The sequence below is a fragment of the Rhinatrema bivittatum genome, chromosome 2 (assembly GCF_901001135.1).
Source record: "Rhinatrema bivittatum chromosome 2, aRhiBiv1.1, whole genome shotgun sequence".
Classification (NCBI taxonomy): domain Eukaryota; kingdom Metazoa; phylum Chordata; class Amphibia; order Gymnophiona; family Rhinatrematidae; genus Rhinatrema; species Rhinatrema bivittatum.
The window spans coordinates 313567376-313592793 of NC_042616.1; the positions used below are offsets into that span (position 1 = coordinate 313567376).

The 25418-nt window shown below is 44.0% G+C and overlaps 1 protein-coding gene across 2 annotated transcripts in view; it reads right to left on the bottom strand.

Annotated features, from left to right (window-relative positions):
* SPATA48 (spermatogenesis associated 48) overlaps positions 1 to 25418 on the bottom strand; it is a 198287-nt gene that overhangs the window by 50647 nt on the left and 122222 nt on the right. For both annotated transcript variants that reach the window (XM_029589752.1, XM_029589751.1), the window contains exons 6-7: positions 15546 to 15587; positions 4542 to 4643 (exon numbers count right to left, since the gene is read on the bottom strand). In XM_029589752.1, the coding sequence (XP_029445612.1) occupies positions 4542 to 4643; positions 15546 to 15587 (144 nt within the window). The remainder of the gene's footprint in view (positions 1 to 4541; positions 4644 to 15545; positions 15588 to 25418) is intronic.

The following is a 25418-nucleotide window of genomic DNA, read 5'->3' on the forward strand; positions in this document are numbered from 1 at the left end:
TCTACTTCTAGTGCAATGTCTTCTGTACCCATCTCCCTCTCCCCTGTTTCCCAATTCCACACTTTCCTGTTCCAAGAACCTTTCTTCTGATCAATCTTTCCCTACAAACTCCTCTTACCCCAGCCTCCATTCCATATGTCCCTTTAGGAGCTGTGTAGCATCTGCACTTCCACATTGTTTTCATGGTGCAGTAGGAATGGAGCTGGCATTGTGAGAACAGCAAAATACTGGTGCGCTGCAACCCAAACTTACTCAAAGAGCTGTGCAGATCTAGGGCTGCAGGAGCTTGACAATTATGGTGACAGTAACAGACATATGGGAGGAGGGGTTGGGGAAGAAGACAGAGGAAGAGGCAGAGACAGAGCATTGGAAGGGGGAAAATATCAGGGAAAAGAGCAATGAGAAATGGGGGTGGGGTGGGAGATGAGCAGAGAGGGAAATAAAGCCAGGGGACAGCAGAAAAGAAGGGAGAAACTCAGGGGAGAGCAGAAAAGAAAGTGAAGATGGAGGACAGCTGGAAAGGGAGGAGAAGGGGAATGTGAGCATGAAAGAAAGAAGCAGACTGCAGAGGGTAAGCAGCAGGAAGCAGTTGGGGAATAGAAGTAAGCAAAAATGGGGAGATATTAGTTGGGCTAGGAAGTGTTATGCCTGTCGGTCGCAGGCGGCTGCGACATCTCATGCTCTCCTCTTTTCTCCCTGCACCGTCAAGTCTGGGAAGAATGGCGGTCTCTGCTAATCCCCGACGACCTCTTCGGCGTTCCAGGGACAGTGTGGGAGCTGCCGACCTCCATCTTGGATCCGGAATTACTTAGGCGCGCGCAAGGGCCTCCTTTGTACACATCATGGCAGGAGCCTCAGGGGAGTCCCCTCCCGATGACGTCAATTCGCTATTGTATTTAACTTGACTGGCCCTTGCCTTCTACGAGTTAGCAAGGAGTTCCGTCTTGCTGAATCCACCTCATTCGAGGACTTTCTGTTCCTGATTTTGGTCTTGGCGTCTAACACTCTGAGACCTGCTCCTCGGGGGCTCCCCTGTGTTCCCAGCTATCCGCTCCTTGGAGGGCCTACCTGCCTGACTGCTACCAGACTTGCTTCTCAGGTCTCTCTCTCTCCTGGAACCATCTCTTGTGAGTACCTCTACTGACATCTACTATATGAACTGTACTGAGGATTTCCCGTGGTGTACCCCGAGCCTCAGGCCACTACTGCCTTTCCTTCAGTAGAAACTATTCAGCTTTTCCTGCGCTGCAGAGTATTGACACACAACTACGGGAGCCACTTCTTGGTTCCGGCATCTCTACCAGTTCTTCAACATCTACTGTACAGACATCCTTGGCATACCCCACTCTGAGGGCCACTACCGGATCTGTATTCCTGAGGTGCCTACACTCGTCAGAGGGGATCCCCGGCTTACCCTGCTCCGCGGGTCATTACCGAATCTTCTCATCTGTGGCCTCGCTTTGGGTATTCCCCATTTCTCAAGACTGTACTATTACATCACCAGCTCTGTGGACATTACTTTTTCCTTCCTTCATAATAATGCATAATACTTCTAGCTGTGATCCACGCCACGTTTTCCTTCATTCATAATAATACATAATACTTCTAGCTGTGATCCACGCCACTGAGACTACACCTGCTGACGGTTAGGCTCACAGGGCTCCTCCCTGTGGGCGGAGACACCTCTCATCTCAGCCTAGGGTTCACAGTCTTAAAAAAACATAACAGGAAGAATAAAAAGTAAGGAAAAAAGGACAGAATGTGGGATAAGGAGAGACAGGCTGGGCAGGGAAAGCAAGGGAAAGAATGAAGTAACATATTGGGCTGATGGGAAGAGAAGGATGAGGGGACAGTGAAAGCTGGGTCAGAGAGAGGGGAAAATATGATCATATAGGCACAGGGAGATGGAAGAAAGAGATGATAAAAAAGAGAAGCTGTAGAGATAAGCATTAAATGAGAAATGTCTGAAAAGAAGAACAGAGGTAGAAAAGACCAAGACAAGATAAGACAAGCAGAGGCGAGAGAGAGGATTGTGACTCCTGGGGTGAGGAGAAATCCTGGCCCTGTTTGTTGCCTGGGAACTTTTGCCTGCCTTCCGTCGCCTCCAAGGGTGAGGAGAGACTCCGCCCTTGCTCCTGTTGCGCCACTGACGTTATCAAGGGGAGGGACCGGTAAGTTCAAACCAGGCTCCCCTGCGGCGCGCAGATGACGCTGACGCACTGCCGAAGCTGCGCGCTCCAAAGGGGCGCGCGGCTTTGTTTGGATGGTAACTAAGATCTATTTTTTTCTGTGGCTGAATTCCCAGTAAGTTATTTATATTCTAATCCTTTCTCAGCCTCTAACTTGAAAGACATTGACTTGGGAAATTAGACAGAGTTTAACACACAGAGGGAGAATACAGTGATTTTTCACTTCCTATGCCTCACACCAAGCAGAAGGCCCAAATAAGGAATGTCATGTGCTCATCTCCCATACTCGGCTCAACCCAACCTCAGATATCTTTTTTCTTTGTGACAGCATTAAATGTGCCGCCGGGAGAAATGGCCACAGTAGGAACAGTTCAAGAGCGAGACCCCGCACTACAGGCCGAAGCCATGTCCTTGAGCCCCGGAGCTCCCAATACCCCATCTCCACCAATTGTTTCAAAAGATATCTTTGGAAATTCCCTGTTTGAAGAGAAATCTCCTGTTTTAAACACTGAAATAAATGCAGAATTGCAGGGGGTGGTAAGGAGGATGAGCCCAAAATGAATGTTATTATACCAGATAGGACTACTGAAGTAACCATGGACATACTCTGGGCTGCGATTAAATCCCTTGAGACAGTTATATTAAAGTTGACTAATATTAATACAGATTCCCAACAGAAAGTTTTAGAGTTAGAAAAATCTGTTTCTCATCATAATGATAAACTGGAAGTTCACAATGAAAGATTGGGAAAAATAGAATCTCTTCAAAAAAATACAGTTAAGATGGAGATGTCAAACGTGAGGAAAATGGAATATATGGAGAACAGTTTAAAATATTCCAATTTAAGGATATTAAATTTCCCATATTTAAAAATTATGCCTCCTAGGGAAATGTTCAAGGATTACCTATAACATATTTTGAAAATGCCAAGCCAGTCAATTCCGGTTTTGGCTAAAATATATTATATAATGCAAAGAACACGTATAGGAGATATACAACCAGAGCAGCCCATGAATGTTTCAGATGTCCTAGAAATAACTATTGAAACAGAGATATTAACAAGGGCAACTTTATTTGTTTCATTTATTTTTCCATCAGAAAGAGACCCACGTTACGTTTATTTCTCCGAAATGGAGTACAACAATTCTATGGACAACAAATTTGGATGTACCCGTACCTAGCAAGGGTGACTCAATTAAGAAGGCAGGAATTTCTTAGGCTAAAACCTGAAACCCTTGCTAGGGAGGCTAAATTCTTCCCACGTTACCCATGTAAATGTGAAATATGGTATAAAGAACAAAAATATGTCTTTTATGAGATTTCTGCTTTATGGGCATTCCTGGATAGCCACCCCCCAAATGCAGCAAATGGTTGAGAGCAATAATGAGATTTTGATGCTTCTCTGATTTACTTTGAATAGTAAGAGTGTTATATACTCTCTTAAATACCTTGAATCGCTCAAATTAACTGCTAATGTCTTTCAAATTTCTTTGAAGAATAATACTGATATTTGAATTGTATGAGGATTTCTTGTAATAGTGAAAAATGAATATCAATATTATCAATGTTACATTATAATCATATTTCAGTATATACATAATAACGTTGTTATAATTTTTGAAAATTCAAAATTCAAAAAAAAAAGATAAGACAAGCAAAGACAGGATTAATCAAACCAAAAATGCAAAAAAATGTAATGATGAAGGGTGTAGCAGGGCAAATTGTGGGATTCAGGATGGGTGGTGTGAATGACTTCCCAGCCACCACTTCAATCCAATAATGCAAGAGTCCATCTCTGGCTAATTTCATCAGGATGGAATCCTGACAGTTACTCCAAACAGCTTAAATCAGATACATTAGAAGTTTACCTACTATCTTTTTCAACAAACTGTCATTCATTGAATACATTAGAGTTGTCATTCCATGTAGGGTATTTTCTTACTGCTCACTCCGGATGGAATGAGCCTTTCTTAATTAACTCCTGAGTTACAAAATCCTCCCCCCACCCTATCATGATCAGCAAGAACAAAACTATATTTAATGGGTACCTATGATCTGTTTTCTGTTTTCATACCCATTTCATTGCCAATACTTATATCTAACCAAGTCAAGTCAGAAATAACTTTCAGCAATTGTCAATCCTTTCCTGAACTGGTCTGGAGAGTTCTGTTAAAGGTACAGCTAACATCCTATTGATCTAATACTAGTCCCACTTGCTCAGCAATCTCGGTTGGCATCAATATTCCCATTCCTTGCCAAGACCCTGTCAGAAGTGGGCATGTTTTTCCTTTCTTACAAACTGAAAAATAAGTAAATATTTGTTTCTGAGAGCAGATAATAAAGTTATCTTACTGAGTAGTGGGTCGAGGCTGTGGCGTTCGAAGGATGGTGAACGGAATAAAGTTTGCACTGGAATTGTCCATATCTTCTAAGTTCTCTCCACCAATACAACCACTATTTGAAGAAAACACAAAACAAAAAAGATTGTTTACAGCATTTATAAGAGAACTTGAACCAGATGAAAATTCTTACAAGTCCTGTTTCATATTTAAGGCTCTTCGAGGAAGGAAGACAGAAAGTGTTTAGTAGGTGCAGCATTTTTTATAGCATTTAGTTTATTCCATCACTGAAGTTTTTTCAGGTATTTTTTTCTTTGTTTAAAATTGATCAACAGTATACACAGATACCATTTTTTATGCTGCTTTTCAGATCAGTTCACTAATGTACTATGCTACCAATATTAGGGATGTGAATCGTTTTTTGACGATTTAAAATATCGTCAGATATATTTTAAATCGTCAAAAATCGTTAGAGCCACGATACAATACCAATTCCCCCGATTTATCGTCAAAAAATCGTAAATCGGGGGAAGGGGGAGGGGAAGGGGGAGGGTGGGAAAACCGGCACACTAAAACACCCTAAAACCCACCCCGACCCTTTAAAATAAATCCCCCACCCTCCCGAACCCCCCCAAAATGCCTTAAATTACCTGGGGGTCCAGCGGGGGTCCGGAACGACCTCCTGCAATCAAATCGTGTTGTCTTCAGCCGGCGCCATTTTGCGCCGCCATTTTGCAAAATGGCGGCGCAAAATGGCGCCGGCCGTAGACAACACGATTCGACTGCAGGAGGTCGTTCCGGACCCCCGCTGGACTTTTGGCAAGTCTTGTGGGGGTCAGGAGGCCCCCCCAAGCTGGCCAAAAGTCCCTGGGGGTCCAGCGGGGGTCCGGGAGCGATCTCCTGCCGCGAATCGTTTTTCCGTACGGAAAATGGCGCCGGCAGGAGATCGACTGCAGGAGGTCGTTCCGGACCTCCGCTGGACTTTTGGCAAGTTTTGTGGGGGTCAGGAGGCCCCCCCCCCCAAGCTGGCCAAAAGTCCCTGGGGGTCCGGGAGCGATCTGCTGCCGCGAATCGATTTTCCGCACGAAAATCTGCTTTGTTTATTCTAATAATTCCTCCGCTATCTCAAGCCTTTCCTTCCTCCCAGCAGCCTATGCTTCCAAGTTTAATTTCCCTGTTAAATGTAACTTTGTTTTTTCATGCTCAACCTATTGTTTTTAGTTAATGTTCTTGGTTCAGTTCCCCAATTCGATGTAAACCGATCTGATATGGTCTCTACCATGAAGGTCGGTATAGAAAAATGTTAAATAAATAAATAAATAAAATAAATAAACTTTTCCAGTTACCCAGACAAACTCTGAGTTTTAAATTTTCTGCTCTGCTACGCGAATAAATTGTAGCTGGGTAAGGTACGGTAGGAGCTTACAAGGACATAGCTAACATTTACCCTGCTAGCACTGGGATAGGTGGTGATGTCCTTTCGTGGATTACAAACTGGCTAAAAGACAGGAAACAGAGAGTAGGATTAAATGGACAATTTTCTCAGTGGAAGGGAGTGGGCAGTGGAGTGCCTCAGGGATCTGTATTGGGACCCGTACTTTTCAATATATTTATAAATGATTTGGAAAGAAATATGACAAGTGAGGTATTCTGTATCTGAACTCTGGCTATTGCATTTCCTGATTTTGTGGTTTTACATGAGTTCTCTCTTACTACTCTAACCTCTTTTAACATTCAGTATAGTACAGTATATGCTTTTTCTTGAGCATCTTTTATCTTGTGCCAGTATTTCTTTCTCTGAATAAGAGCTTTTTAAGATAAACCACGTCAGTAATATCAATCCTCAAAAAAGTGGGAGAACCAAACAGAGATTGTAGAGGGGCTGGAAAAAAGGAAGTAGTAGAGGACAAGGGCCATGCTGTGCTCCTGAGACCTGCATCTTTTTTTTGACTGTTGTCAAATTTTTGTCCCAGGATAACACAAACCAAGAAGAAAGCAAAGCAAGTGTTGAAAGAACACCCCAAGGCTACAAAAGAGGTCACCAGCAACAGTGACATGAACCCATGATGGCATCTCAAGTGGCAAACTGGCACCAAAGTGGTATCAGCTTCATAAGGCAGCATGAAGAGGGAACAAAGCATAAAAAGCAGGCAGGCACTGATAAAGTGGCCAGGCAGTACAAAGTGTGGCTTCAAGACTTCAAACCAGCCCGCCCCAGATAGGCAAGGTATAAGTCTGGGGTATGACAGTAAGGCACAGTGCCAAGAGAACTCCAAGGTGTAAGGTCTTGACATGGAATCAAAGCTGAGAGGCACAAGGACCCCCATGGTGCAAGGTGGAATTTGGATTTTTTTGTGAAATGGGCTTTCCAAAAGATATCACATTTAATACATGGAAATGGTTTCATAATGAGATGTGGTTTATAGTAAGTTGTGAGGGTTGATTTTATAGAAATAAATTCTCATATTCTGTATCTGAACTCTGGCTGTTGCATTTCCTGATTGTGTGGCTTTGCATAAGTTCTCTCTTAATACTGTAACCTCTTATGAAGTTCAGCACAGTGAATGGTTTCTCTTGAGCATCTTTTGAATGTTGCCAGTCTTTCTCCCTTTGAACGAGGGATTTTTTGGACAAACCCCTCCAGTGTAATCAACCATCAAATAGGGTGGGAGAACCAAGTTGAGACTATGGAGGGGCTGCAGAAAAAGAAGTAGTAAACAAAGGCGTCATGCCTTGGTAGTGAAACCTGAGTCTTAGTTTGCCTTTTTCAATTTGTTGATCTCAGGACAAAAGACCCCAATATAAGCAACCAAGAAGAAAGCAAGTGTTGGTGGGAAGTACAGCACAAGGCTCCAAAAGAGGGCACCAACAAAATTATGGCAGGTTGGCATGTGGCAGCAAGTTCTCTATGGTAGTATTGCAGCTGGGTGGGTAGGTAGGTATGAGGCAGCAAGTAAATGGAGGAAAATATTGCTTTCACTGCATCATCTCTAGTGTGGAAAGAATAGCGTAATGCTTTTTTTGGGCATTCGTGTTTTCCTACCCCTTTTAACTTGTTGCTACTCTCTTCCTGTGAAAGGTCTGCTGCCTTTTCACTCTTTTCAAAAACAGAATGTAGTGAAACATGTTCAATGTCATCTGCACTCTGCAGTGGCACATGTTCATCTCTGTATGTCAGTTTCTTCTGGATAGAGCTGGATTCTGCCTTATTAGTCCTGAAGAAATCCCACTTCAACTTAGGTGCAGGACTAGTTCGTTGGTTGTTGCTGGCCCTGCTAGCCTGGACAATTTTGGAAACATTTCCTTTATTTACTCTACCTTTCTCTATCCCTGAAATAACTGATTCTGTCACTGGGTGTGTGGATATTAAAATAATTTAATATTTCTCAATGGTACTGTAATGCCTGCTGACTGTGCCATTCTAATGTGTGTGTGCGGGGAACATATAGACAATTCTGTACTGAGTGTCACACAGTGTAAATTCGTTCTCTGACACTCTGAGCTTAGTGACAGGCTTCACAACACAGTCTGGTATGCTTCAGTCTCTGCCCTGCCCTTAGTGCTCACCTTGTACCCACTGCCCCCACTGCCTACTATTCAGACAGAAACAAAAGCAACAGCAGCTCTGCAACTCTCCAGTCTGCCTCCAGTCTCCACAAAGGAAAAAAAGAAACAGCAACATAAGTCTGCTCTGACACATTACTACCTGGCTGATTTTCACTATTGTCTGACTGGCACAGTGACAGTCTAAAATGGGTAGCAGTCCAAAGGCTTTTTGGAAGTTATGGAGGGGAACTCAGAAAGAACTAAAAAATCATCCTTCACAATGTCTTTTGAAGGAATGCACAGCAGAATGAGCAGATCTCAGACATGCTCAATCCAATGCACAGTAATAGAATGGATTGGAAAAATACTTAGCAAAATTGCTTACCTTGTAATAGGTGTTATCCCAGGACAGCAGGATGTAGTCCTCACATATGGGTGACGTCACTGAATGGAGCCCAGGCGGGAAAACTTTCTGTCAAAGTTTCTAGAAACTTTTGACTGGCCCAGTGAGGCCACTGAGCATGCCCAGCATGCTATGATACTCTCTGCCACAGGTGTCTCTCTTCAGTCTAGTATGTAGCAAAAGCTTTAGCAAAAAAGAATAATAAAAAATAGAAGGCCCAACTCCGCGGGGTGGCGGGTGGGTTCTGTGAGGACTACATCCTGCTGTCCTGGGATAACACCTATTACAAGGTAAGCAATTTTGCTTTATCCCAGGACAAGCAGGATGCTAGTCCTCACATATGGGTGAATAGCGAGCTAGAGGCTGAGTCATTGTGTAGTGCTATGTTTCTGTTGAATGAGTCAGCCGAAGATCACAGCAGTTCGGTTGTAGTAGGAGTTGGGTTTAAGCTGGAAACAAGTTCTTTAAGACAGATTGACCATAGGCTGAATCTTGTCGTCCTTGCTTGTCCAAACAGTAATGAGCTGCAAATGTGTGAAGAGAACTCCATGTTGCTGCTTTACATATGTCAAGTATTGGCACTGAACGATAGTGTGCAACTGAAGTTGACATTGCCCTAACTGCATGTGCTTTTACTCGCCCTTGGAGAGGAAGGCCTGCTTTCTCATAGCAAAACTGAATGCAATCTGCTAACCAGTTGGATAGAGTATGTTTACCCACTGCTTTCCCTGGTTTGTTTGGGTCATAGGAAACAAAGAGTTGATTGGATTTCCTGTGAACTGCAGTGCGGTTTAAGTAGAAAGACACAGTACGCTTGCAATCTAAGGTGTGTAAGGCCCTTTCTCCTTGGTGAGCATGAGGCCTTGGAAAGAAAGTAGGTAAAACTATAGATTGGTTTAAGTGGAATTCCGTAACTACCTTAGGGAGGAATTTAGGATGAGTACGGAGAACCACTCTGTCATGTAAGAACTTAGGGGCGGATTTTAAGAGCCCTGCGCGCCGGTGAGCCTATTTTACATAGCCTACCGGCGCGCGCAGAGCCCCGGGACTCGCGTAAGTCCCGGCGTTTTCTGAGGGGGGTGTGTCGGGGGCGGGCCCGAACCGTGCGGCGTTTTCGGGGCGTGTCGGGAGCGTTTCGGGGGCGGGCTCGGGGGCGTGGCTACGGCCCGGGGCGGTCCGGGGGCGTGGCCGCGCCCTCCGGACCCGCCCCCAGGTAGCGTCCCGGCGCGCTAGCGGCCCGCTGGCGCGCGGGGATTTACGTCTCCCTCCGGGAGGCGTAAATCCCCCGACAAAGGTAAGGGGGGGGTTTAGACAGGGCCGGGCGGGTGGGTTAGGTAGGGGAAGGGAGGGGAAGGTGAGGGGAGGGCAAAAGAAAGTTCCCTCCGAGGCCGCTCCGATTTCGGAGCGGCCTCGGAGGGAACGGGGGTAGGCTGCGCGGCTCGGCGCGCACCGGCTATACGGAATTGATAGCCTTGCGCGCGCTGATCCAGGATTTTAGCGGCTACGCGCGTATCTATTAAAATCCCGCGTACTTTTGCTTGCGCCTGATGCGCCAGCAAAAGTACGCCTATTCGCGCGGTCTGAAAATCTACCCCTTAGTGTAGGGTTCATATGTGACTAGTGCTTGTAATTCACTAACCCTTCTAGCTGATGTAATGGCTATGAGGAAGATAGTTTTCCATGTAAGAAATTTCAGGTCACTGGAATCAATGGGTTCAAAGGGAGAACGCATGAGTCTAGATAGAACCAAATTTAGATCCCATTGAGTGACTGGGTGTCTAATTGGTGGTTTAAGAAAAACTAAACCTCTCATAAATCTTTTTACTAGAGGTTGTGTGGAAATAGGTGCATCTGATACCTGATTATGGTAAGCTGAAATTGCACTTAAATGTACTCTTACAGATGAAGTCTGTAGACCAGATTCTGAAAGATGGTACAGGTAGTCCAATAAAGACTTTGTGGGGCAAGTGAAAGGATTGATGTCTTTTTGCCTGCACCACAAAGTGTATCTCTTCCATTTGGAAGCGTAGTTCTTCCTTGTGGAAGGTTTACGTGAAGCTATAAGAACTTGGGAAATGTTAGCTGGAAGATTGAATGGTTTTAAGATCAAGCTTTCAACATCCAAGCTGTCAGGGATAGGGATTGAAGGTTGGGATGGCGCAACAGACCCTGATCCTGAGTTATGAGAGTGGAAGCTGTTCCCAGACGAATGGGATCCCTGACTGAGAGATCTAGCAATGTGGGAAACCATACTTGTCGAGGCCAATATGGGGCTATGAGTATCATTGTCCCCTTGTCTTGTTGTAGCTTCACTAGAGTTTTGGTTATGAGTGGTATCGGAGGATACGCTTATAAGAGGCCTGAGTTCCAAGGGTGAGCAAAGGCGTCCTTGGATGGCCTGTTGTTCAGGTTGTATAGGCAGTAGTAGTTGTCCACTTTGTGATTCAGATGTGATGCAAAGAGGTCTACTGTTGGTTGTCCCCAACGTTGAAAAATCCTGGTCACTACTGAGGGATCCAGGGACCATTCGTGTGGTTGGAATTGACGACTGAGTCTGTCCGCCACTACATTGTGAATGCCTGCTAGGTAAGTGGCCTTGAGAAACATGGAGTTGCTCAGGGCCCAGCCCCATATCTGAGCTGCCTCTTGACAAAGGAGGTACGAGCCTGTCCCTCCCTGTTTGTTGATGTACCACATGGCTACTGTGTTGTCTGTTTGGATCAGCACAGTCTTGTTTGTAAGGCAGTCCTTGAAGGCATGTAGAGCATAACGTATAGCTCGAAGTTCCAGGAAATTGATTTGAAATGTTGCTTCGAGCTTTGTCCATGTTCCTTGTGTTTGGAGATTCCCTATGTGAGCTCCCCAACCCAAGGTGGATGCATCTGTAGTCAGAGTTACTTGTGGGACTGGTTGTTGAAAGGGTAGGCCCTTGCACAGATTGTCCTTGTTCACCCACCATAGTAGAGAAGAACGTAATTGGTGGGTTACTTGAATTGGAGAATAAAGTGGTTGAATGGCTTGGATCCATTGTGATCTTAAAGTCCATTGAGTTACCCTCATGGCCAGTCTTGCCATAGGAGTGACATGAACTGTGGAGGCCATGTGGCCTAGTAATGTGAGAAACTGATGAGCTGTTGCTTGTTTCTTGGAGTGAATCGAGCTTGCTAGTAGTGACAGTGTGTTTGCTCGATCTTCTGGTAGAAATGCCTTTGATAGGTTGGTGTTTAAATCCGCTCCTATGAATTGTAGGAGATGGTTTGGAGTTAGATGTGATTTTGGATAATTGATGAGAAACCCCATGGAGTGCAGCAGAGCAATAGTTTTGTTGAGAGACTATATTGCTCCTTGTTGAGATTGACTTCTGATGAGCCAATCGTCTAGATATGGGAAAACATGTACACCTTGCTTGTGTAGGTGTGCTGTTATTACTGCCAGACATTTGGTGAACACTCTGGGAGCAGAAGCTAGTCCGAATGGTAGCACTCTGTATTGGAAATGTTGAAGGCCCACCTTGAAGCGCAGATACTTGCGATGAGGAGGGTATATTGGTATATGGGCGTAAGCATCTTGAAGATCCAGAGAACAGAGCCAATCTCCTGTTTGAAGAAGTGGTAGCATTGTGCCTAGCGAAACCATCCTGAACCTTTCTTTCTTTTGAAATTTGTTGAGATTTCTGAGGTCGAGGATGGGACGTAGGCCTCCAGTTTTCTTTGGAATGAGGAAATATCTGGAGTAGAATCCTCTGCCTTGCTGAGACCTGGGCACTGGTTGAATGGCCCTGGCTGTCAGAAGGGTGGATAATTCTATTTGTAACTGAATTATTTGGGAATTTTGTTGTGGGTAGGAAGTTGGTGGGAATTCTGGAGGAATTGAGAGAAAATTTAGTTTGTAACCGTGAGCTACAATGGAAAGTGCCCATTGGTCTGTGGTTATGTTTTCCCAATTTGATTGGAAATAGGAAATCCTTCCTCCCACTGGTATGTGTTGTTTGGGGTTTTGGAGGGTGGGTCTGATCTCTGGATTAGTGCTCAAAAACCCGTGGCTGGACCAGTCTGTGGAGGAGGCTGAGCACGGGCTGGTCTTTGTTGTCTGGCCTGAGAGCGCTGGGTAGGCCTAGAAGATCTAGGTCTGGTAGGCTGGTTATAGTACCTTCTTGGCCTGTAATATGGACGTCTAGGTTCCCTTCGGGGAAAACGTCTAGGGGCCTGGGTGGTTGGTTCTTGAGACAGTTGTGATAGCTGTCTTAAGGTCTCCGTGTGATCCTTAAGTTGTTGGACAGCATCCTGTACCTTCTCTCCAAACAAGTTATCCCCACGGCATGGCAGATCTACTAGCTTGTCTTGTACTTCAGGCCTGAGATCTGATGCCTTCAACCAGGCCCATCTTCTTGCTGTAATGCCAGCTGCTGCTGCTCTTGAGGCTGTGTCAAAGTTGTCATAAGCAGCCCTTACCTCATGTTTCCCAGCCTCGAGGCCTTTGGTGATAATGGATTGTGCAGATTCTTGAAACTGCTCTGGGAGAGAATTTGTGAAGTGCTCCATTTGCTTCCAGAGATCCCTTTGGTACTGTGTCATGTGCAGTTGATAGGCAGAGATTCTGGAAGATAAAAGTGCACCTTGGTACACTTTTTTTCCTAGGGAGTCCAGAAAACGATGATCCTTCCCTGGAGGAGCTGAAGAATGTGGACGTACCCTTTTAGATTTTTTCTGGGCAGATTCCACTACCACAGATTGATGTGGGAGCTGTGCCTTTTGAAAGCCTGGTGCCTGCTGCACTAGGTAGGTAGTGTCTACACGCTTATTGACCGCTGGAACAGTGCATGGGTGTTCCCACACTCGTTGCTGTAGGTCCAGCAGGACTTCATGGATGGGGATTGCCAGAACTTGTTTTGGAGGGTCCACGAATTGCAGCACCTCTAAGGTATGCTGTCTTGAATCATCTTCTGATGAGAGCTTAAATGGAATTGTATCCGCCATCTCTTGGACAAAACTTGAAAAAGATAAGTCCTCAGGAGGTGACCTTTTCCTTTCTTCAGGAGGTGATGGTTCGGACATGAACTCCTCAGAAGAAGTATCTGATCCAGGATCATCCCAAGAATCTTCTTCCTCTGGATGGTGATAAGGAGTTCTTGGGATTTTCTTTGTAAAAATACCCGATGGCCCAGGTAATGGGTCATCGATAGAAATTGTGGGAGTCACTTCCATGGCTTTTTGAGGAGCTGTGTCGACAACCTTTTGATATTTTTTCAAAAGGCGTTGAAAAAGTGCCAATTCTTGAGTATCACTAGTGTCCTGCTCTGGGATTGTCGAGGGAAGGATGGGTGTCCTCGATGAAGCTGTCGAGGGTGGTGCCCTTGGTGTCGAGTCAGTCGCCGGTGGTAACATGGAAGATATCGCTGGAATTTGTGCGTATATGGACGTCGATGACGTTATGATATTCGGTGTCGACGTCGAGTCTGTGTGTACTGTCGGGGTCAAGAATGGCCCCGGCATCGGTGTGCCCACCGGCATCGGCAAATTTGCCGGCATCGATGTTGAAATCATCGGCATCGACAATGAAGTCGGCATTGCAAATTGTTCCTTGAAAGCCTGAGTAATCGCTTGCCGGATGAAATCGGACAATTCCGGCCGCACAACCGTTGGAAGCAGAGCGGTTGTGGGCAGTGGCGCAGGCTGAGGTACCAGTTCCTGACATGTAGTTTGCATTGGATCTGGTGTCATCAATGGAGTCGAGGTAGGCCGAGGCGTGGAAGACTCCGAAGTTTCTTGTGTTCTAGGCCGCTCAGCTGTCGAGGGCTGCTGGGAAGCAGAGTCAGACAACGGGGGGCTTCTGTGTCGATGTCGATGTGTTGACTTCGATTTTTCGGACGACTTTGGTGACGTTGAAGACGAGGAAGGGGAAGAATGATCTCCCGACGGTCCCGGGCGAGGTTTTTTAAGTATCACTCGCTTAGTCGCTCCAGCCAGAGACGACCTCGATGACTGCGACGGGGAAGGTATAAGTTGCAGGCTGAACAAATGTTCCATTTTTTCAAGCCTGGTTTTCCTCTATTTCGGCGTCATTTCTGCACATTGCGGGCAATTTTGTACGTCATGTTTGTCACCCAAACACATCACACATTCGGTGTGCGGGTCTGTGAGTGACATTTTCCTAGTACAAACAGGACATTTTTTAAATCCTGTCGACATTTTTATCGAATGACGGCCGTCGATTCGACTGAGGTAAATTATTTCTACTCTCCGAAAATTGAATTCAAGACTGGGTTACTTACCGGCCGGTAAGGAGAGACCCCGAGAGATTTTGTGAGAGAGAATATCACTTTATTTGACTAAAATAGTCACGAGAAGGTTGAGAAAAACTCAACGGCTCCGGTTCCGCGATGCTGGCTGCAGCGCGGAAAAAACGAAGACTGAAGAGAGACACCTGTGGCAGAGAATATCATAGCATGCTGGGCATGCTCAGTGGCCTCACTGGGCCAGTCAAAAGTTTCTAGAAACTTTGACAGAAAGTTTTCCCGCCTGGGCTCCGTTCAGTGACGTCACCCATATGTGAGGACTAGCATCCTGCTTGTCCTGGGATAACATTGCAATATGTCATTCCTGTTGTCTCCTTGACAACATCTATCTTACCCATTTCTGCTAGCTGGCTACTCTGTATTTTATATCAATTCCTAACCTGTTGCTCTCATTGATTTCTATGAAGCCATTGTTTTATAGTTCATAGAAATCATCCTAATCGAAATGAATAAAACAAATAGGATTTGTTTCAGTCAGGAGCTCATCTCAATTTGTTTTGGGGACTCCCAAAAGAAACAAATTGGATCCAATTTGTTTCTCTTTATCCATTTGTTTTAAACTAATGCACATTCCTAGGTATGTATAAAAATGTGTTTTTAGCAAGGAGATCAGGAAGAAAATAAAGGTTTCAGGCAAACAAACTGGGAAAAGTGTTGTAATGCATTTGACAAGACAGTGAGGACTGTGCTGAAATCACTTCTATGAAGTACAGGAGCTTCTTTAGTCCCACAGCAGTTAATTTATAAATGTATATAATAAAATCATAACATACCTGTACAGAGGAATCTGGCAAATCCGTGGGCTGGGAGATACACTATTAAAATCAAACATAACAGAGTCAATCAATCTTTTTGTCGATTATCAAATCAATTTATGGACTATTTACCAGTGAGGAGTCTAAATTTTAAAGTTGCATATTCAAGTTTTTCTAGTTATTTGGAAAGCAAAATTGCTTACCTGTAGCAAGTTTTATCTGAGAACAGCAGGATGTAAGCCCTCATCAGCGGGTGGCTTTATCTGATGAAGCCCAGAGTGGAGATTTTACACAAAAACTTCAAGAAGCTTTAGGTATGTTCAGCTGAGCATATGCAGCCCAACACATGTCACCATGTTGCATGGGGCCCCCTCATTTCTTTCATAGCTATTAGAGTGAACAAGAAGAACCAACTCCAAGGGGAGGTGGGTGGTTTTCATGAGGATTTACAGCCTGCTATCCTTGGAGAATATTTGTTATAGGTAAGCAACTTTGCCTTTTCCATAGACAAGCAGGATGCTAAGTCCCCACTGGTGGGGAATCCCTAGCTATAGACTATCCTGAAAAAAAAAAAAACTGGGGAAAACAACCAGAAAAACATTTCTGAGCGAAATATTTTTGGTGGCAACAACCATTTTCTTTACTTTTTTTTTATAGGGACAGGCTGGAAAATAAAGATAATAAACCTTCGAGGAGATGGAATTGAGCTCTACATCTCAAAAACTCTGCAGAGCAGACTGATCAAACTTATTGTTGTGTCAAGAGTCCCTGTCCGAAAAATAGTGATATGTGAATATGTGGAGAGAAGTCTACGTCGCAGCTTTGGAAACAGAGCCTGATCTTGGTTGGGCCACCATCGCCTCCATGGCTCTTACACTATGAACCTTGATCTTACCAGATTCAGGCCAGCCTAGGCATAACTGAAGAAAATACAATTAGCCAATTAGAAAGGGTGTGATTGGCAATGGCAGTTCTAGGTTTGTAGGGTCAAATGAAACACAAAGCTGAGTGAACTTTCTATGAGATTCAGCCTGCTCTAGATAGAAGGACAAGACTCAATACAATGTGTGTTCACCTTTGCGGCCTTGGGAAGATTGCTGTAAACGTGATTTCACAGTAGAATTCCAATTCTATCCTGGGCAGGCAGTTAGAATGTGTGTATAGAACCATCTGGCTGTTAAACTTTATATAAGGCGGATAAATCACTAGGGCCTGGAGCTCAATGATACTGATGCTGCGCACCTGCCATGAAAAATGTGACTTTCCAGGTCAGATACTTCAGCTCACAAGAGCCTAGTAGCTCATAGAGAGCTTTCATCAGCCTGGTCAGTACACTGTTGAGGACCCATGACATAGCGGGAGGCTTGATGGGAGGCTTCAGCTGAAGTAAGCTCCACATAAATTGAGCAACTTTTACCACCTTCTACATGGTGGTAAAAGGTGCCAACTGTACCAAGATGGACCCTAACTGGGTTAGTCTTCAGTCCAGATTCGAAAAGATATAGAAAGCATTCAAGCAGTTTTTTTGTGGAACAGAAGAAAAGGTCTAGTGCCTTTCCTTCACACCAAAAGACAAACCTCCCCCTTTTCAAACCATAAGATTTTCTTGTGGAATCCTTCCTAGAAGCCTGAAGAATACATCCTCAGATGGGTACAGGAATGCTATCCTTTCAACATCCAGGCTGTGAGGCCTAGGGACCTGATGTTAGGATGACACAACATTCACAGATCCTGAGTAAAGAGAGATATGGAATTCCCCAACCTAATTGCATTCCTGATTGATATCTCCTGCAGGAGCAGAAACTAGATCTGTCTGGGCCAGTAGGAGGCTATGAAGATCATGGTCCCCCAATCTCTTCTGAGGTTTAGCAGGATTCTTGCCACCTAAACAACTGAAGGATAAGCATAGAGAAGACCCTGACCCTAATCTAGTAAGAAAGCATCCGAGTATAGTTTGTCTTATGTCCCCTTTCTGGAGCAGAAGTTTGAGCTCTTCTGTTGAGAGGAGACACAAACAGATCTATCATGGGTGCACTCCACTTGTGAAATATTTATCTTCCTACTCCTCTTTCCAGGGCACATCCATGAGGTTTCAGGACATTCTCCTCGCCCACTAGATACATGACTCTCAGGAGCATTCTTTGAGAAATGGCCCAGTTCCACATCTGGATTGTATCCTGACACAGAAGATAAGAACCTGTTCCTCCCTGCTTGTTGATGTAGAAAATTGCGACCTGATTGTCTGGATGAGAACAATTTTGTTGGCCAACCAATCTTTGAAAGCCTTAGAGCAAATCAAATCGCCCTTAGCTCTAGGAAGTTTATCTGATGATGTCTTTCCTGAGCAGGCTATAGGCTCTGGCTGCAAAGTTCATCTAGATGAGCTATCCAGCTCAGGTTAGATATAATTGATTAAGACAGGAATCACTAAACTGCGTATACTACAAAGGTTAAATCCCCCATTAACCTTGGTGGACTTTTGTACAGTACTACAATCACTAATATTCTCTAACCTTGACTATCTTGACTACCTTGACTATCCTCTCCTCTCAATGGGAGCACTGAGAGGAAAGGATCACCATGCTGGTGGCTGGAAAGAATCAGTAAGTACTGCTTGGAGAAATTTGTAAAACTTAAAAGAATTGGGGAGAAGTAAACTATTGGGGTATATTATTTAGTGTGTTCCTGTGTTTTGATTTAAATAGGTAGTCAGAAAGGCAGGCAACAAAAAGAAGTTTGCGTGTTTGTATTAAAAAAAGGTAGCCAGAAGATGGAAATAAGCTAGGAACAGTGTATATCTAAGTATACCTAAGTAAAAAGGTTGAAAAAAGTTCATTTGCTCACTTTGGAAAGGTATTAAGGTAGTGTGATTGATTAGGTACCAACATTTGTTAATCAGGACAGCAGTGAGTCACTCAGGCTAACTGAAGTGTTAAGGTTCTGTGATTGATTTGGTACCAACATATTCTTGTTAACTAGTGACGGTCCTGGAGAAGGACCGTCGCTAGTTAACAAGAAACTGGAGGGGAGTAGAGTAGATGTATGGGAAGAGCTGGGGGAAACTGAAAGTGGACAAAGCCATGGGGCTTGATGAGGTTCATCCCAGGATACTGAGGGAGCTCAGAGATGTGCTGGCGGGTCCGCTGTGTGACCTGTTCAATAGATCCCTAGAAATGGGAGTGGTGCCGAGTGATTGGAGAAGAGCGGTGGTGGTCCCGCTTCACAAGAGTGGGAACAGAGAAGAGGCTGGTAACTACAGACCAGTTAGCCTCACTTCGGTGGTGGGAAAAGTAATGGAGTCACTGTTGAAAGAGAGAATAGTGAACTATCTACAGTCGGGAGAATTGCTGGACCAGAGGCAGCATGGATTCACCAGGGGAAGATCCTGTCAGACAAATCTGATTGACTTTTTTGATTGGGTAACCAAGGAATTGGATCAAGGAAAAGCACTCGATGTCATCTACTTGGATTTCAGCAAAGCTTTTGATACGGTCCCGCATAGGAGACTGGTGAATAAAATGAGAAGATTAGGAGTGAGTGCCGAGGTGGTGGCCTGGACTGCAAACTGGTTGACGGACAGAAGACAATGTGTAATGGTAAATGGAACTCTCTCTGAAGAGAGAGCGGTTTTAAGAGGTGTACCGCAAGAATCGGTCCTGTTCAATATCTTTGTGAGAGACATTGCGGAAGGGATAGAGGTAAGGTTTGTCTTTTTGCGGATGACACTAAGATCTGCAACAGAGTGAACAAGCCGGAAGGAGTGGAGAGAATGAGTTGGGATTTAAGGAAGCTGGAAGAGTGGTCGAAGATATGGCAGCTGAGATTCAATGCCAAGAAGTGCAGAGTCATGCATATGGGGAGTGGAAATCTGAATGAACTGTATTCGATGGGGGGAGAAAGGCTGTTGTACATGGAGCAGGAGACAGACCTTGGGGTGATAGTGTCTAATGATCTGAAGTCGGCGAAACAATGTGACAAGGCGATAGCTAAAGCCAGAAGAATGCTGGGCTGCATAGAGAGAGGAATATCGAGTAAGAAAAGGGAAGTGATTATCCCCTTGTACAGGTCCTTGGTGAGGCCTCACCTGGAGTACTGTGTTCAGTTCTGGAGACCGTATCTCCAAAGAGACAGAGACAAGATGGAGGCGGTCCAGAGAAGGGCGACCAAAAAGGTGGAGGGTCTTCATCAAATGACTTACGAGGAGAGATTGAAGAATCTAAATATGTACACCCTGGAGGAAAGGAGGAGCAGAGGTGATATGATACAAATTTTCAGATACTTGAAAGGTTTTAATGATCCAAAGACAACGACAAACCTTTTCCGTCGGAAAAAATCAACAGAACCAGAGGTCACGATTTGAAGCTCCAGGGAGGAAGACTCAGAACCAATGTCAGGAAGTATTTCTTCATGGAGAGGGTGATGGATGCCTGGAATGCCCTTCCGGAGGAAGTGGTGAAGACCAGAACTGTGAAGGACTTCAAAGGGGCGTGGGATAAACACTGTGGATCCATAAAGTCTAGAGGACGTGAATGAAGAGTGGGTGGCTCGTGGGAATGACGGCTACTATCTGGAGATAATACCCTTATTCAATAAACATACACACAGTTAATGCAACTCCAACATTGCTCTAAGCTTCAATGGCAAGAGGAAATATGGAAAAAAGGATTTGCATTCACAAAAAAGCGGGGAGTAGCTTGCTTGTTAAGGCAGTTACTACCCCAAACCAAATAAGCCTGATACTTCACTTTCAATGCATATCCAGCATAGCTCTCTATTTCAACGGCAGGGGAGAAAGACTGATGCTTCACGCATATCCAGCATAGCTCTCTGCTTCAATGGCAGGGGAGAAAGACCGATACTTCACGCATATCCAGCATAGCTCTCTGCTTCAACGGCAGGGGAGAAAGATCGATACTTCATGCATATCCAGCAAAGCTCTCTGCTTCAACAGCAGGGGAGAAAGACCGATACTTCACGCATATCCAGCATAGCTCTCTGCTTCAACGGCAGGGGGAATGAAGAAAAGTGGATCTATATACAGACAACAACCAACAAGGACTGAATTACATAGTCTTGGTAAACAAATAAGCATGGGTGTAGCTTGCTTATTGCGGCGGTTACTACCCCTAACTTATTAAGCTAGATATTTCACTTAGATGCAGTTCCAACACTGCTCTCTACATTAATGGTGGGGGTGAAAGGGAAATAGAACCAAAAAGTTACTAACAGCCAAGAGAAATAGATAAGTATGAGAAAAAAAAAGTGTGAAGCTTGCTGGGCAGACTGGATGGGCCATTTGGTCTTCTTCTGCCGTCATTTCTATGTTTCTATATTCTGCTTTTTGGCACTTCAAAACAAGTTACATTCAGGTACTGTAGTTATTTCTCTGTCCCCAGAGAGCTCACAATCTAAGACCTGGATTTATCAAAATGTGGTAAGTACCACATGTGATAGCAAAAGGGGCGTAGTTTATGCAAAAATTCAGTTTATTGCAATTTGCGCTAATTAGCTATGTGAAGAGCTAAGTTAGTGCACATTGCGATAACATTATCTGAATTTGTGATAGCTGTCAGACCTGTTGTATTTCCTGCATATGACCACTGGGTGGACCATTTTTGAGAGAGAGAGAGAGAGAGAGAGAGAGAGAGAGAGTGCCTGGCCACAATGTCATCCCCATAGGTAGGTATTTATATCCCTATGGCAGGCCCACCTAGTAACTTGAAGTGGGGTTTAGGTATGAGTGTAGGGGGTTAGGGGCCACTTTGACATTCTAAGTGACACATACGAACAGAACAGTGCTCTCGTGTGAAGACTTGATGACCTTCGGAGTGAGGAAACTCACTCCAAGATGAGATTTGGGCAGTGTTCTCTCAACCTAGCTTGATGGACTCTCTACTTGGGTAACATCATGCCCAAATCTCATCTTGGAGTGAGTTTCCTCACTCCGAAGGTCATCAAGTCTTCACACGAGAGCACTGTTCTGTTCGTATGTGTCACATAGAATGTCAAAGTGGCCCCTAACCCCCTACACTCATACCTAAACCCTACCTCGAGTTACTAGGTGGGCCTGCCATAGGGATACAAATACCTACCTATGGGGATGACATTGTGGCCAGTCTCTCTCTCTCTCTCTCTCTCTCTCCTTCCTTCCTTCAATTCACCTCAAATAGGCCTTACAGGAGACATCACAAAAGGCAATGAAACCTTACTGCACAGCCTAACGCAATTCAAAGAGGTGTAGTTAAAATCGGCGTTACGGCTGTGCAATAGCTCTTCGCAGACAGGCTAACCTAGCCCACTCTCCTCCTATTTTCTGAATTATTTACATCGCAGCATACGATATGGTGCTATTGCATGTGTTAAACACGTTTTCGCATGCGATAAGCCCTTAACGCATGCAAAAACGCCTTATCACATTTTGATAAATGACCCCCTAAGTTTGTACCTAAGGCAATGGAGGGTAACATGACTTGTCCAAGGCCACAAGGACCAGCAGGGGGATTTGAATGCTGGTGTTGCAACTGTCCCTTCCCGACGGCTTCACTCCACCTACCTTTCTTTCTTTGCACCTCCTCTCGCTGTGGATGGACGCCTGGCTGCCACGGCATCTGCCTGCCGTCTCCAGGTGGTGCATTGTCCTCTCATACCGAGAATGTGTCTCCCAGGGCTACTGCCCAGGATGGAAGGGTTAGGTCGGCCATCATGGTTGGTGATTTGATTATTAGGAATGTAGACAGCTGGGTGGCTGGTGGACGTGAGGATCTCCTGGTAATATGCCTACCTGATGCAAAGGTGGTGGACCTCACGTATCACCTAGATAGAATTTTAGATATTACTGGGGAGGAGCTGGCTGTCATGGTACATAGGGGCACCAATGACATAGGACAATGTGGGAGGGATGTTTTGGAAGACAAATTTAGACTCTTAGGTAGAAACCTGAAATCCTGAACCTTCGGGTAGTATTCTCTGAAATGCTCCCCAGAGGCAGGCAGAGCTCTGGAGTCTCAATGCATGGATGAGACGATGGGGCAAGGAAGAGGCATTCAGTTCTGTAAGGAACTGGAGAACCTTTTAGAGAAGGGGGAGTTCTTTTCCGAAGGGATGGGCTCCACCTTAACCAGGATAGAACCAGGCTGCTGGTGGTAACCTTTAAAAAGGAGATAGAGCAGCTTTTAAACTAGAACAAAGGGGAAAGCTGACAATTGCTCATCAGCACCTGGTTTGGAGAAAGGTATCTTCAAAGGATACTAATGAAGCCTTAGTTATGGCATCCCAAAAGAGAGGTTCCAATAATAAGAGCCTATAATTAAAAGCTCACCAGAGCTAAAATATTCCAATTTATCTCTGACAACTGAAAAGCAGAATTTAAATACAAACAAAAAACACACTTTGAAATGTTTGTATACTAATGCTAGAAGTCTAAGAACTAAAATGGGAGAATTAGAGTGTATAGCAGTGAATGCTGACATAGACTTAATTGGCATCTCAGAAACATAGTGGAAAGAGGATAACCAATGGAATAGTCACTATACTGTGGTACAAAGCCTTACCATGCAAGCCAAGGCTGCAGAAAGACTATAAGATATTTAAAAAGAACTTTAAAACTTGGTTGCTTAAAAAGGCCTATGATAGTTGAAATATTTATTGGTCTTGGCACGCTCTTATGTGAATGAATGTCTGAGTTATTATTTCTTTTTTATTTTATGCTGTTTTATTTCTTTTATATTTAATTTTATCTTTTTATTTAATTAATGATTGTATAATTGTAAATTTTTATGATTTTACTTTACTTCTTTGTACACAATTAAGATTGTAATCTAGATTGACGGAATATAAAAGCAATAAATAAATAGATTATATCTAGGAAAAGTGAAAAGTCATGGGATAGGTGGCGATGTCCTTTCGTGGATTGCAAACTGGCTAAAAGACAGGAAACAGAGAGTAGGATTAAATGGGCAATTTTCTCAGTGGAAGGGAGTGGACAGTGGAGTGCCTCAGGGATCTGTATTGGGACCCTTACTTTTCAATATATTTATAAATGATCTGGAAAGAAATACGACGAGTGAGATAATCAAATTTGCAGATGACACAAAATTGTTCAGAGTAATTAAATCACAAGCAGATTGTGATAAATTGCAGGAAGACCTTGTGAGACTGGAAAATTGGGCATCCAAATGGCAGATGAAATTTAATGTGGATAAGTGCAAGGTGATGAATATAGGGAAAAATAACCCATGCTATAATTACACAATGTTGGGTTCCATATTAGGTGCTACAACCCAAGAAAGAAATCTAGGTGTCATGGTGGATAACACATTGAAATTGTCGGTACAGTGTGCTGCGGCAGTCAAAAAAGCAAACAGAATGTTGGGAATTATTAGAAAAGGAATGGTGAATAAAACGGAAAATGTCATAATGCCTCTGTATCGCTCCATGGTGAGACCGCACCTTGAATACTGTGTACAATTCTGGTCGCCGCATCTCAAAAAAGATATAATTGCGATGGAGAAGGTACAGAGAAGGGCTACCAAAATGATAAGGGGAATGGAACAACTCCCCTATGAGGAAAGACTAAAGAGGTTAGGACTTTTCAGCTTGGAGAAGAGACGACTGAGGGGGGATATGATAGAGATGTTTAAAATCATGAGAGGTCTAGAACGGGTAGATGTGAATCGGTTATTTACTCTTTCGGATAGTAGAAAGACTAGGGGGCACTCAATGAAGTTAGCATGGGGCACATTTAAAACTAATCGGAGAAAGTTCTTTTTTACTCAACGCACAATTAGACTCTGGAATTTGTTGCCAGAGGATGTGGTTAGTGCAGTTAATATAGCTGTGTTTAAAAAAGGATTGGATAAGTTCTTGGAGGAGAAGTCCATTACCTGCTATTAAGTTCACTTAGAGAATAGCCACTGCCATTAGCAATGGTTACATGGAATAGACTTAGTTTTTGGGTACTTGCCAGGTTCTTATGGCCTGGATTGGCCACTGTTGGAAACAGGATGCTGGGCTTGATGGACCCTTGGTCTGACCCAGTATGGCATTTTCTTATGTTCTTATATCGCAATGACAGAGAGGAGCATATTGGTGGCAGGGAGGCGCTTTATGTCCGGGATGGCATAGAGTCCAACATGATAAAGATCCTGCATGAGACTAAATGCACAATCAAATCTTTATGGGTAGAAATCCTTTGTATGATGGGGAAGAGTATAGTGATAGGAGTATACTACCTTCCACCTGGCCAAAATGGTGAGACGGACAGAGAAATGCTAAGAGAAATTAGGGAAGCTAACCAAACTGGTAGTGCAGTAATAATGGGAGATTTCAATTATTCCAATATTGACTGGGTAAGTGAAACATAAGAATATGCTAGAGAGATAAAGTTTCCTGGATGGAATGACAATTTTATGGAGCAATTGGGTCAGGAACCAATGAGAGAGGGAGCAATTTTAGATCTAATTCTAAGTGGAGCATAGGAGTTGGTGAGAAAGGTAACGGTGGGTGAGCCGCTTGGCAATACTGATCATAATATAATCAAATTTAAATTAATGACTGGAAGGGGGACAGTAAGTAAATCCACAGCTCTAGCGCTAAACTTTCAAAAGGGAAAGTTTGATAAAATGAGAAAAATAGTTAGAAAAAAACTGAAAGGTACAGCTACAAAGGTAAAAAGTGTGTAACAGATGTGGACATTGTTAAAACTTACCATCCTAGAAGCACAATCTATAAGTATTCTATGCATTAAAAAAAGGTGGAAGGAAGGGAAAACGATTACTGGCATGGTTAAAAGGTGAGGTGAAAGAGGCTATTTTAGCCAAAAGATCTTCATTCAAAAATTGGAAGGATCCATCAGAAGTAAATAGGATAAATCATAAGAATTAGTAAGTTAAA